The sequence below is a fragment of the Aspergillus brasiliensis genome (assembly GCF_001889945.1).
Source record: "Aspergillus brasiliensis CBS 101740 unplaced genomic scaffold ASPBRscaffold_2, whole genome shotgun sequence".
Lineage (NCBI taxonomy): Eukaryota > Fungi > Ascomycota > Eurotiomycetes > Eurotiales > Aspergillaceae > Aspergillus > Aspergillus brasiliensis.
This window is the reverse complement of record NW_027137443.1, coordinates 900,586-913,134: the sequence shown is the minus strand read 5'-3', so window position 1 is coordinate 913,134 and position 12,549 is coordinate 900,586. Positions and strand designations below refer to the sequence as shown.

The following is a 12,549-nucleotide window of genomic DNA, read 5'->3' as shown; positions in this document are numbered from 1 at the left end:
CACGTGCTCAAGGCTTGTTTCTATATTATGCTGGTACTCCAGGCTATTAGCTTTCACTTTACGAGTGCTTACTACAATTGTTATGTATAGGTTATGGCATTAAACCTGCTCTGTCTGCTCGGTCACTAATCCGTCATGTTTCAGTGCAAGTGTCATGCAATTGACTGCGTCCGATACTATGTGTATTCAGACATTCTACCCCAGATCTCTATTTCATATACTTGAATGTAAGAATGTTAGTCTTGTCTATCCAGAAGTCTTCTCACCTTCATCTTCAGATGCTACCCCGCATCCCGCTAAACCCCTTTTGGACACCATGTGGAGCTGCGCTTCGGCTGTCGCTCTTTGCTTCTGCCGATACTTTCTTTCTCCTGGCCTGATTGCCACTTTGACACGCTTTGAAAGGATCAGAGGGGCTTTATTGCTCAGATCACCTTGAGTGTTAGCTTTGGTGACCCGATGGAGGTTGGACCTCATCAAAAGCATCTGACTGACTGGTTGACGCGACCATCCATCTCAGTAAGTGAAACATCATAAACCTTCCATCGCTCTGTAAACACCGCTTGCTCACGCTATTTACACTCTAGTATTGATTGTCTCGAATATTGCATTCAGTTCAGCCACCATCGGCATGGATGAGTCCACGTTCGGTGAACCACCCCGAAAACGTGCGCGCATCAGTTCCCTACTTGAGCAACCCGAGCCAGTAACTGCAGACAGCAGTACCGAATCGCCGACATGGGACCAACTGCAGAGTCCTTATCGTCTAGCAGATTACTATACAGATCAGCATAACTCCCCGACATTGGCGATCAACAGTGACCCCTTCCAGTCCCCAGCAGCCGCTAGCTGGACCCAAGATGGCTTCTCGCAGGATCCAGGTTACCTAGCGTCGCAGGAAGAGCTCCGATGCATCCTCTTTTCTCTCGCCAACTCGACTGCTCCGACACGAGTATCTAGCCCAGATGCCGTGGGGAGGTTTGAAGTGCCCGAACAATTTTCACACTCGAAAACACACCAGCCGGAACGGAGAGGGGAGCTCTTGCAGTCTTCTCTGTCGAGTAGGAGGCGGATTGAATATCTGAAAAATTATGTGGCGGAGGTCGCGCCTTGGGTATGTTTCTCATATCTATATTATGATGGAATAGTGACTAAATAATGCTAGCTGGACATGTTCGACTCTCAGTGCACCTTTCGCCAACAAGTTCCCGTGCTGGCTCGCTCATTTCCAGCTCTCTCATACGCCATGCTTGCCATTTCTGCTCGTCAAATCGAACGCAAGAATGGAGTTCGGAATTGGTTTGACAGCCTCGAATTGTACCAAGAGGCCATCAGACGACTGAGTCCGCTTCTTCAACTGCGTGACCCGAAAATTGTAGCGGCATGTGTGCTCCTCTGTTGCTTGGAAATGATGTCTGCTCGTGCTCAAGATTGGCGTCGCCACCTCGAAGGTTGCGCGGCGTTGTTCGATGCATTTGGTATCCATGGCTTCAGTCAGGGTATTCTACAGGCAGTGTTTTGGTGCTATGCTAGAATGGGTGAGTCTAGGCTGCGTTCTATCCCTTTTTTCAATTCAAATCTCCTTTTCCTGCATGTGCCAATCTGCTGACTGAGCAGATCTATGCGGTGCGCTGATCTCAGATGGCACACAGACCACTCTTCTACATCCCTCGAAATGGCTTCCAGAAGGCTATCAGACAGAAGATGCCCATCAGCTTTTCCAGAGTGTCAAGTCGCCAGATATGCATGCAAATTATGCCGTGTACTTGTGCGTGAAAGCAACCGAGCTCGTGTCAGACCGTACAAAGTTTGTGGAACTTGGTGAAGATAATGGATGCACTCCGGGCAGGTTCCGCACGCGATGGCTCAGCCTCTGGAATGACCTACAATGCTGGTTTTCCGAGCGTCCTAGCGAGCTTCTTCCGGTGCAGACCGTCAACCGCAAGCCTTTTCCGCATATTCTGTTCGTCCACTGGGCGGCTATTTCGTCAAACCAACTGTATCATACTGCATGCATACTGTTGCTGAAGATGATGCCCAAGGATATCCGGCTTCCCCGATCGCCGACTTTGTTTCCTCTATGGCATGCCCGCCGAATATGTGGAATTTCTCTGGCGAACCCACACCAGGGATGCTTAAACAACTCCATCCAACCACTGTGGATTGCCGGACAGCTTTTCAGTCACCCCTCGGAGCATGAAGAGATCATCAGGCTGATCCAAAGTATCGAGGCCGAGACCGGCTGGGGAACGTGTTGGCGGATTCGGGATCTGGAGGTTGCCTGGGGTTGTTCTGGAATGCGAGGAACATGAGTTGCTAGAAACCATCCAGGAAAGACCAATCGTCTTGAAGCTGCGTCAAATACCCATCCACATCCCAACCGGTGATCGAGCGCACCCGCTCAAAGCCTCCCAAGATCTCCTGTTGCTGAGATTCATGTGTCATTCTTCTGGCAGCCACAAGGAATGAGGCTAGCAGACAGGGGTCCCAGGATTCCCGGCGGTCATTATTCAGTGCGATGCCACAGATACGCTGCGAATGCCACAGGGGCGACAGAGTTATCGATTGCAAGCCCAACAGTGCCGTGCGTGGTTTACATTGCAGCAACAGTAGCATGGCAGTATGGTACAACTGATTGCAGAAGGCACCCATCCCGTTTGCGAAGAGCAGCAGCGGAAAGCCACTTTCGGCCTGGAGGAGTTGATCGTCAACACCCAAGTCCACCATTGGTTGGAATTCGTGTGGGCGCAGATGGTACCACTGCTCAATCCCCTCGAATACGTCCAGCCAGCTATCCAGTAGCTGCGGTGGTGCTGCATATCGGTCGGGGCTGGTCTGCTGGTGATATACCATCAAAGCTTTACCCAACAGCCAGAGGAGGACATGAGTATACGCTCGAGTCCTTTCTCGGACTTCCTCTATGCTCGACAAGATCGGTAAGCTAGGTAACGGCGACATCGGAAGTTGTATCTGAATTGGCCTGTCGTTTGCGAGCGCCGCACTCAAGTCTGTCTAGTCAGAACGGAACATCCAATGCGTGGGCTACTTGACGAACCTAAGCGGAAGAACATCCAGTAGATAGATGATGCAATCCCTGGATCCAGTGCTTCGTGAGCCAATATCTCAAGCTTCCGTGTCCTGAGATTTTGCATGTTCTTCCAAGTATGAGCAATATCGGCAACAAGACATCTTGTCTCTTCAAGCACCGCTGTCAGGGCATCCTCAATAGTGAACGTGGAGCTGGAGTCCGACCACGGCCGACTGTTCCACTGGTTTATACTGCTAAAGCGAGACATTTGCTGATGTCCCATATCCTGGATAATGCTAGCACTGGAGAGCTCCAGCAGAGCGTTCATGAGCGGCTCGGAGCTGAGAGCCATCTGAACAGCAGTAATTCCGAATGGATGAGTGAGATCGCATATATCAAGCTGCAAGCAACGTTAGCCTCAACGCCACTAAACCGAGGTACTATGTACTTACCCATGGTGCTACATGGTACCTATAATGGCATAACAGCTTCACCTTTGCCGTATCTGTCATAGAATTGGCATTTATGCTTGAAAGCCCCTCAGGAGAACCCACAAACCCAGGAGTGTGCTTCAGCACGGCAGGAGTCCTAGCCATCAACTCTTGCGAGAAAACCTCAGTATTCTTCTCACCTCCTGTATTTGCCGCCCTATAGATATCGACACCATCGCCTGTCCCTAATGCAAGAAGCCCGTGTACCGCAGATTTGTCCCTATCGCTAAAGGCACCATTGCCAACCAATGAAGGGTCCAGGCCACCGTCACCAGTCTCAGCCTCAGAACCTATCCTAGATGGAGCCATAACAGTCTCATCTCCAGAGGCCCTGCCACCATCGCTTATACTATCCTCGTCTACAATATCATCCCCACCAAGAGTAGGATCCTCATTCACAAACTGATAGTAACTCGTCAGCAATAACAAACATGAAAACAACCATCTATCCCACAAACCTTGACCCACTTCCACCTCCCCTTCCTCGACCGTTCCTGTCTCTTCGCAACCCTCTCCTCATTTCCATTCCCATCCTCAACCGACTTCGTATTTGTATTTGTATTCGTACTCGTACACAACTCCCCCTCCGCAACCGTGAACGTATTCTTTGGCAGAAACGTTACCTGCACTCCGTACCGACAAACAAGGTTCTTCTCGATACAATTCCGACATCGGGGTTTCGTTTCGTCGCCTATAATCCATGTTAACACAATCCCATCCACCATTCACCACAATGAATATATGTAGGGAAGAAAGAGGCATACATTTCCTCCTCCGAGTCCTACACCGCAAACACCCCGTCCGACAACGAGTGAACTTTGTAGGTTTTTCATCGTGAGGTCGCCTTTCTGCTAGTGTTTCCTCGTTGTCATTGGTGTTGTTATTGCTGTTCCTCCTATCATTCCCATCAATTGAAGAAGAAGAAGAAGATCCAGCCATCATAACATGATACAACAATAAATAGAATAATAAAGAAAGGTTGTGTAGAGATAAGATAACCTCCCGCCACGTATCCGTGACAATAATGATATGTTTGTTTGTTTGTTAGAAACACAGACCACGACGACGATGATGATGATAATGATGGCTACCGCCCGAATCCGGGAACGGGAACCGCAAGCGCGGGGTAAATACTTACTCTCTAGTCTCTCGGATGGGAAGCGCGTAGAGTTGCCTATTTCAGATTAGTAGATTTTCTTTCTCCTTTTTACCCCGGATTTTCTTGGGAGAATTTGGTCTTGGCGGGGGAGATTTCAGCCTGAGGGAGGAATTTAAGGTTAGTGTCTGAGTGTCTGAATGTCTGAGTGTTAGGGGTCTGAGGGTTATTTTGTACTGTAAGGAGGGATTAATTTATTTTTCCGTGTTGTTGATTGCTCTTGGTTACAATGAGTTACTCTTCTCTAGCCTTGATGGTTTATTTTGAAATATAAGTGTCAAATCACCATCTCAAATGGGATATATTTCAGTCTAGAAATCTTGTCTCATCTTGAAAATCTAAATACACGGAAGAAAGAACTGCAATCCTGCCTCTAACTCTGGCTATATACCGCGTAGACACTGCTAACGCACAATGAAACACGCTCAAATATGAACGAGATTGGATCACTCAAAGTAGTCGTCTCAGCTGTATTTCTTGGTGATATGGACGAGGAGAGCGCCGTCTGTTGGCGCTCCAGTAGCATCATTCAGGTGAATGATCCGATAACCCTCTTGGAGTCGATCTAGTCGAATGCACGCCCATGCGGCCAGCGCGTTGCGCATCCATTCGTTGTCCTTTACTTTGAATCTGTGTGCGTTTAGCAATGCAGCTGGCTTGATGTAGGGGATGTGACTCACCGAACAAATGTCAATTCATCAAGGAAGCCCGACACGGTCGCAAATTCCATCTTCTGCCCGCCAAAATCGGGGTTCACTCCGGTGACGCTCTGCGTGGTATGCTTATATCCGGTCTTTTCGGAATCCGAGTCGTCGGCCGCTGCTGCTGCGAAGTTGTCGTCCGGCGTTTCCACATGTAGGATACATGTCACAAAGGGATAGAATTTGTTCTCGTTGGTGTGGCCGGCGGGCAGTGGAATGTTCTGGCCGGCAAGAATCTCAATCGTCAGATCCAGTCGGCGAGGCTCAATAATTCCGGGCTGTGCATCAGAGCTGCGATATCCTCGGGGCTTGAGCACCCAGCCTTGTTCCCCTGCGAACATTCCTGCATTGAGCATCATCGCTTTGTCAAAGTATTGCCAGTTCAAAGCGACCATCTGAGCACCACGCCGCCAGAAGAAGGTCGGGTCCATGTTGGAGGAGTCGACGCGCAGGCCATTGGGATAGACTCGCATGAAGAAGTGCCGGTTGTGCTCGAACAAGGCCTCTCCGTCGGTGGCATGTGCTTCACGCACGGCCTTCTCGGATAACGAGAACACATGGCTCGGAACTTTGGCCTCTGTTGTACAGTCAGCGATGCAGTCCATTCGGATATGGAAATATTGCTTGCGCTCTACAACATACCTGGCTGTGCAAAATTGTTAAAGTGAAACCCCTTTGTGAACACGGCCAGTTTACTGAGCGCCTGCAAGATCTTGGACGGTTTGTGTTGGGCTGGGCTAGAAGTCTCCGGAGTCTCGGGAACCTTGGAAGCATCGTCCGAACTCGATGGACTCTTCTGTTGCTTCAAGGCTTCCATGTGCTGGGTATAAACCGCCTTCTCCTTTGCCTCGCGGTCCCCACCTTCATCTACGGATTCGACATGCTTCACCTTGATCAGGATCTTTCTCTTCAGATCCGCTAGAGGTGGCGGCGGAACCGTCCCGGCTTCAAGTTCAGGTGTGACCTCGACCAGCATTCCCTTCCATGCTTCTTCCATGATCTCAACCATCGTCTGCTGCTGTTCCAGGCAGGCATGGACCTCCAGACTCACAATGACGGGGAGATCGTTTGCAACGAACGCACTGTCTCGAATGGCATAGCAGACTTCGCGAAAGCTTGTCTCCCTAGTAAGCGTGTGGCCATGCAACACGCGCGGCTCTGGTTTACCAGGCACCGGAATCGTGCTACCGGCCGTCTTACTTTCGTTAGAGCTTCCGCTGCTTGTTGATGGCTTGTGATGCCCTAGGAAGCCTTCCAGTTTGCCCACCTCCTGAGAGAGGGCGCGTAGATGACGATGGTTCTCAGTCATCTTTTTCAACTTTTCCCTCTTGGATCCGCGACGGGGTTTACAGGAGCTAATCTTCTCATCATCTGAGCTCGGGTTGCTGTTGCTAGTGGCACTGCTCTCGCCAGTTTCTTGAGAGCTCTCACCCTCCGCTTTTCCATCCCAAACATCAATCTCAACAGATCTGCACCCACTAAGTAGGACCTGAGATACATCAGCGCTGTTACCATTAACCTTTGAACGTAGAAGTGCATCAACGGGTGCGTTGATTACAACAGTGCACGAGACCTGAGCAAGCTTGTTGCAAGATCTATTCGGGTAGACAAGCAATGACAGTCATACTGCACCACACCCCAGCAACACTAACGCTTCCCAAGTGGATAGTGGCCAATTTCATTAGGAACATACATTTGTATAAGCACTTGCTTTCGATTCACTGTACAGCTGGTTCCCAGTCAAGTAGGTATTGTGACTGGTGGAGATGAAATAGTCCGTAATGGGCGCTGTGAGGTCCATCTGAGTAGCAGCGCGCATTGCAGAAGCCTCTGGACTTGCCAAGTAGTCGTAAAAAGCAGCTATGGTAGCCAGTGGAGCTGGGTGCTCTCTGGTAATAGACCCCTGGCCCTTTGGTTCACGTTGGATATCAGTCAAGAAGTTCGGCTGGTTCATCGAGGTCAACGAGCTATAGATCTTGTCTATGTAGCCGAGCATCGAGGGCGCAAACGGAAGGGTTATCTTCTGCGCATTGGACAGTGAAGAGTCCATGGTGATGCGACTCGTCTGGGCAGTGAGTTCGTCCATAGTTGCCATGATAACAAGGTATGTGCTTCAGAGACAAAATCGAGTGACAATAACAGTCTATTTGGGCAGAGGACAGCAAAGATGTGTTGACTAGCCAAGTTACACGTGGTGGGGGGCTGATGATTATGGAGGGGCCTGATGATCGACACCGGCTGGACACGGGCTCAGGGGGTTCGGAGAACAATTCCAGTTGTCCTCGGGATAGGCCGATAATTGGTGGGGAGGGAGTCTAAGTAGGAGCAAATATCAAGAGTTAGACACAGTCTAAGTAGATAGCAGTGATGATGATGAAGAGTAACGAAGTGGAAGGAAAGAAGGACAAGTGGAACAAACGTGTTGTCTCGTTATCCGCTGAGTTTTACCTGCTCCACATCCGCGTGGACACTTTGACGGGGTCTTTGGCGGTGACTGTATCATCTGCAACACTTCATAGGCTGCTGCGCTGGTGGAGGAGAGTGGGAAGCTGAGATCGATCCTGGCTTTTGCAGATTCAGTGGTTCTCAGCCACACTGGATAGCTAGTCCCTAGTGACGAGTTGCTAGAAAGGTGAGTGAGTCCACTGCGGGACAGGTCTTCTTGTCAATGAGGAATGAACGCAATGCAAGACACCAGATCATTCTATCCTCGCCATTGCTGTGGACATCTGTCAGAAGGAATCAAGGCAACCTTAGCCGAGCGCAACTCGAGCTGGGCAGCGAAGAAAGCTAAGCTGCGTCACGCCGGAAGACACAGCCATGCGATCTCCAATCCATGGGTCGGTGATGTCATCAGCATCTTGCCTCAGGTACCAGAGGTTTCTATTCCGTCCGGGCTGAGTAACAAATATCTTCGACTTCACCGTTTGTCCAAACAATCAACATGATGAGAGGATCGATTGAAAAGGGGTCTTGACAAGATCGGATCTAAACAACGGGCGCATCTTGAGATCTCCACAGTCCATAAGGCTGAGATCAATTCCCCCACCCCGCTTCCGAATAAGCTGCAACTGCAACATACGCGACCGATTCACTCCACGGATACAGACACAGATAGCACATACAATTTCATCCACCATCTGACCCTTACAACTAGATTGCCTTCTCCGGTCAGTCCCTAACTTCTGAATCTGTCTGTTACACACTACTCCGGCTGGCTGCTATGTGGCTCAACCGCCGTTGAGTTTCCCGGGCTCTCTCTCGATTGCCGGCAACCACCTTTGGTTCATGTCAGAGCGCTAACAGTAGACCACAAATGATATATGGCGTCTAGTTGGACAGCAATGGAGGTACATCTTCGATCGAGACTCGATCCTAGCACCAGATAGACTTTGTTCTGTTCGCTTTCGGTAGCTTCTTACAAAGCTCGTTCTACAACTCTGTAACGGATTTGGGGGCATGCTTCAGGGACCGTCATTGTGATCTTACTTGTGGTCAGGTGTGGAGACATATAAGGCGATGAATTCGTACGCGACTCTGCTGACAAGCTAGGCTTCGCGGAAGCTGAAAATGGCGGAACCGATTTGATAGACGGCCTAAAAGTAAGTCTCAATGTCGAAGTAAGAGTCCATTCAGCGCCTGATCTGGTGAATCAATATGAGTACAAGTCGCATAGAATACATTGAACATATCCCACAAAAGAATTTCTACACCCGTCAACCACCACTGTACACAGCTAGCATGTCGCAACCCATCCAGCAAAGACCTCCCCACAAGCGGCTCACAAATTGCCGTATAACATTTAAAGACCGCGCAAGAAGTTGTCCTCGCGGATACCCTTTCTCCGCGCCTCTCTGGCACTCCGTCTGATTTCGGTACGCTTGTCGAGACTCTCGGCAGCAGCTTCGAGCAGATCCGCGGGCACAGCGTCGGCGTTGTATGCAGCAGGGGTAATATCGGTCGCGTGGTGGTGGATCGGGATCTGGGGGGGAAGAGTCGCGGCACGGGCAGCCATCTTCTTCTCGTAGCGCTTGCGCTGCTTCTTGTTCAAAGCTAGAGGAAACCAGTATTAGCGGGCCATCACGCGAAAGTGACACTACTCTATCAAATACGGGTTCCATACTGCTGGGGTCAACACCGCCCTGTGCGGTCTTGTTCTTCTTGGAGTCGTCCAACAACGACCACAGCCATTCGGGGTATTCCGCATCCTCCAAGGCCACAACGTCGGGCTTGTTCTTGAAGTAGTTGAGTCCGTTCATCTTCTGGCCAGCAGCGCAGGAGCTCGGGGGACGTTCCACAGCGGGCTTCTTGGGCTTCTCGGGGTTGACATCGGCGTGAACGCCCTCCGGGGTGCTCAATGGTTGGGACACGCCAGGGGTGGCGGACGACACGGCCGACGGGATCGTGATATCGGCACCGGCAGGCTGACGAGGGTTGGGCGGAGGGGGTGTGGCCGATACGGAAGGCTTTCCATCACTGTAGTAGCGGAATTGGCTTCGCTGAATAGGGAACTGGCGTGCGCGTGACGGAATAGACAGCGTAACGGCCTGGGGCTGCTGTAGCCGGGACAAGATACCGGTTCGGCACCGTTGGCAGATCATTATGGCGTGGCTTGTTTGGCGTATACAAAAACAAGGGTATAATTGAGAAGAATTAAATGACTACCGCGCTCAAGTTCCAGCTAGCTTTGCAATCAGCGTGGTGCTGGTGATTAGGATATGATGGCCGACGCGGAGCAATTGTCGAGAAAACTGCGGCGGGAATTTGATGCCAAGCCGGAGGTGAAGTCACGTGGTTTCGTTGTGCAACCGCATTCCCCAGATTAGTCATGTCTATACTCTCTTCTGTCCCTGTCGTTCACTAGGAATGCCTATAAGAGATAGGTACAGGGCATACGATTAACAATATTATTGAGGCGGACACCTGAATGAAAGGGTATCACAGATGCAACTGCACAGGCTTCGGTCACGAGTGCAAGGTCATGTGATATCCAACGTACATGGTGAGAGACAACCAGATTGAGACTGTCTTCGAACTTCCAATTCAGAAATTGTCTGGCCTCAAGTAAAACTCACATGGTCTATTTGAGAGTGTGTTGTACTTCGAGTTCCCTTAACATCATATTGCTCGCATGATGATACTACGAGTCACAAGAAGAACAAAGCATCATGTGGCTTCGAGGTGTACCGGAAGACGCACTCGAGCACGGTCCGGAAAGAAAAAGTGTTACAAGCTTTTTAGAATGGAAAGCATTACCAGCTTTGTTTCGGCCCATCGTCGATGCCTTCCATAGTTTTCGCTATTGCACCTGTTCACAATGGCCACAGTCACGTGATATATAACTCAGCAGTTGGTGCCTGAGGGCTCAAGGCTTTAATGGGGATAGCCCAGGATTACCCGTTCGGGAAACAAGCTCAGCTTCCAGTTACAAATCCAGCAGTGCCTCCTTGGGACTTTTCAAGAGGCTCTGTCTTGCCTCCTGGTCCGACTATGGCCTGATTGGCAACTCTAGAGCCTTCTCACAGTGTTGAATGACATACTCTGCGCACCGCCTTTGGTAAGGCAGGAATATATTTCTCAGCTTCCGATATCTCTATACCTCCGATGCATCCTACCTGGACCTTTTGACCCCATTATCAAATTAAAAATATGTTTCTACAGATTGGCCTTTCTCTGGTCTTGTGGGCCATGGGGATACTACCAAGATTGTTCCAAGATTTAGTGTCCATGCTTGCATCGGCACAGATATATAAACCTAACAACCCGGCTGAACAGTTCGCACTCAACTATCGAGCATGATGCTTGTCCTTTAGTAACACTAACACCACCCCCCCAAGTAAATCTTCATGCATCTATTCTGGACTCTGGTAGCGTCCTACTTGTTACGTACGTTATTCCTCGTTGCGAGTCACATATCCAGTCATATCAGCATCGAATTGGCAGTTTGGTCAAGCTCCCACAAGCTGAATCAAAGGCCAAGCGCGTGGAGGCCTGTTGCATAATACAGTTTGACCATCGGAATATATGTTGTAGCAGAAACATCAGATAACCCTGCCCTGCACTGGTTGATCAGACACACGTGGGATATTGACCTCAACCCCGCTGCCTGCCACCGTAGGCAGAAGTATACCCCGGTTGCTTGAGATGCAAAGAGGCCCAGGCTCACCGAGCACCGCAGTAGTAGGTACATTATCTGGTTACTACTTGAAAGCTTGTGCCATTCCACAAGTTCACGCATGCAGACTGTCCTTCAAACAGTGGCGCTGAGTCAACGTCTGTGCACACATCAAACAAGGCATGCTACTGGCAGCTGCAGGATAGGCTAAGGCAAGCTGCGCAATCCCCCAAGTTTCCGGTATATCGCTCGTCTTACAGGGTGTTCGCGACTGGTTCGACCTTCTTATCAGCGCTAGTTGCCGGTCCCTCTGCCCATATGACCCTCCACGCAGGATATTTAGCTTGTGAGCACCGGCGATTTTGGGTTGACCTGACATACCTTTTTGTTCCTAAATACTACACAGATAGATGATACACTCATAGACGAATAACTGATTTGCTGTTGGGTTTGAGAGAGGTAAAATAATCAAGTGACTAAGCATCCTCCGGATCGCCTTCTTTCTTGCTTTCGCCTTTGACACTCCCCACCTTCATCTCAGTTCGCATGACATACTACAGCACTCTTGGGCTCATCCACATCTTGCGCATCTCGAAAGACCATCGTATTTACACTCTGAATGAGAACACTTATTCATGCTATTCAGGCCTCTGTGGAACCCGTTCACACAGATGACAGTTTCCGATTAAACTATGCTGGGTGAGACTACTTGACTCAGATGCTTTACAAAAATTGACTAACGTGAGTTACATCGCTGGCTTCATCAGGAAAACAATGATGCCTCGTCATGAGACAAGAATGAAATTGTACAAAGACACACTATGCATTATGAGGATGGACATAAGTGGGGGGTCCGACTCTATCATGCAAAACCACAGGGTACTATGAACCTGCTGCAATCCCCCATGCAACTGAACAAAATGGATATAAGAGAAGAATAAGTCGGGGATGGAAGCCTGATTTCGGTTCCTCCGAAGAAAAAAAATAACAAAGACAGGAAGATGATATATTCACGCCAAGCGCCAAATGATGAACAGAAAGGAAAAAAGCAACCCGGC

At 49.7% G+C, this 12,549-nt stretch overlaps 4 protein-coding genes across 4 annotated transcripts; 1 reads left to right on the top strand and 3 right to left on the bottom strand.

The window, feature by feature from the left end:
* Positions 1-361: 361 nt before the first annotated feature.
* On the top strand, positions 362-2,312 carry ASPBRDRAFT_168935 (putative C6 transcription factor; the record flags this gene model as incomplete). Its single annotated transcript, XM_067619652.1, has 4 exons — positions 362-519; positions 588-1,114; positions 1,166-1,538; positions 1,615-2,312. The coding sequence occupies exons 2-4, from the start codon at positions 632-634 to the stop codon at positions 2,310-2,312; spliced, it is 1,554 nt and encodes a 517-aa protein (XP_067482975.1). The 5' UTR covers positions 362-519; positions 588-631.
* Positions 2,313-2,316: 4 nt separating this feature from the next.
* Positions 2,317-4,583, bottom strand: ASPBRDRAFT_168932 (Zn(II)2Cys6 transcription factor domain-containing protein; the record flags this gene model as incomplete). Its single annotated transcript, XM_067619651.1, has 5 exons — positions 4,284-4,583; positions 3,978-4,210; positions 3,481-3,921; positions 3,056-3,428; positions 2,317-3,008 (listed from the first exon to the last, which is right to left on the bottom strand). Exons 1-5 carry the CDS (start codon positions 4,459-4,461, stop codon positions 2,317-2,319), a joined length of 1,917 nt encoding a protein of 638 aa, XP_067482974.1. The 5' UTR covers positions 4,462-4,583.
* A 556-nt stretch (positions 4,584-5,139) lies between these two features.
* ASPBRDRAFT_116592 (putative phosphoinositide-specific phospholipase C) lies at positions 5,140-7,462 on the bottom strand (the record flags this gene model as incomplete). Its single annotated transcript, XM_067616997.1, has 4 exons — positions 5,140-5,305; positions 5,356-5,953; positions 6,019-6,865; positions 7,070-7,462. 4 exons carry the CDS (start codon positions 7,460-7,462, stop codon positions 5,140-5,142), a joined length of 2,004 nt encoding a protein of 667 aa, XP_067482973.1.
* A 1,419-nt stretch (positions 7,463-8,881) lies between these two features.
* ASPBRDRAFT_38034 (mitochondrial 54S ribosomal protein mL54) lies at positions 8,882-10,137 on the bottom strand. Its single transcript, XM_067623859.1, has 2 exons — positions 9,500-10,137; positions 8,882-9,429 (listed from the first exon to the last, which is right to left on the bottom strand). Exons 1-2 carry the CDS (start codon positions 9,975-9,977, stop codon positions 9,179-9,181), a joined length of 729 nt encoding a protein of 242 aa, XP_067482972.1. The 5' UTR covers positions 9,978-10,137; the 3' UTR covers positions 8,882-9,178.
* Positions 10,138-12,549: the final 2,412 nt, after the last annotated feature.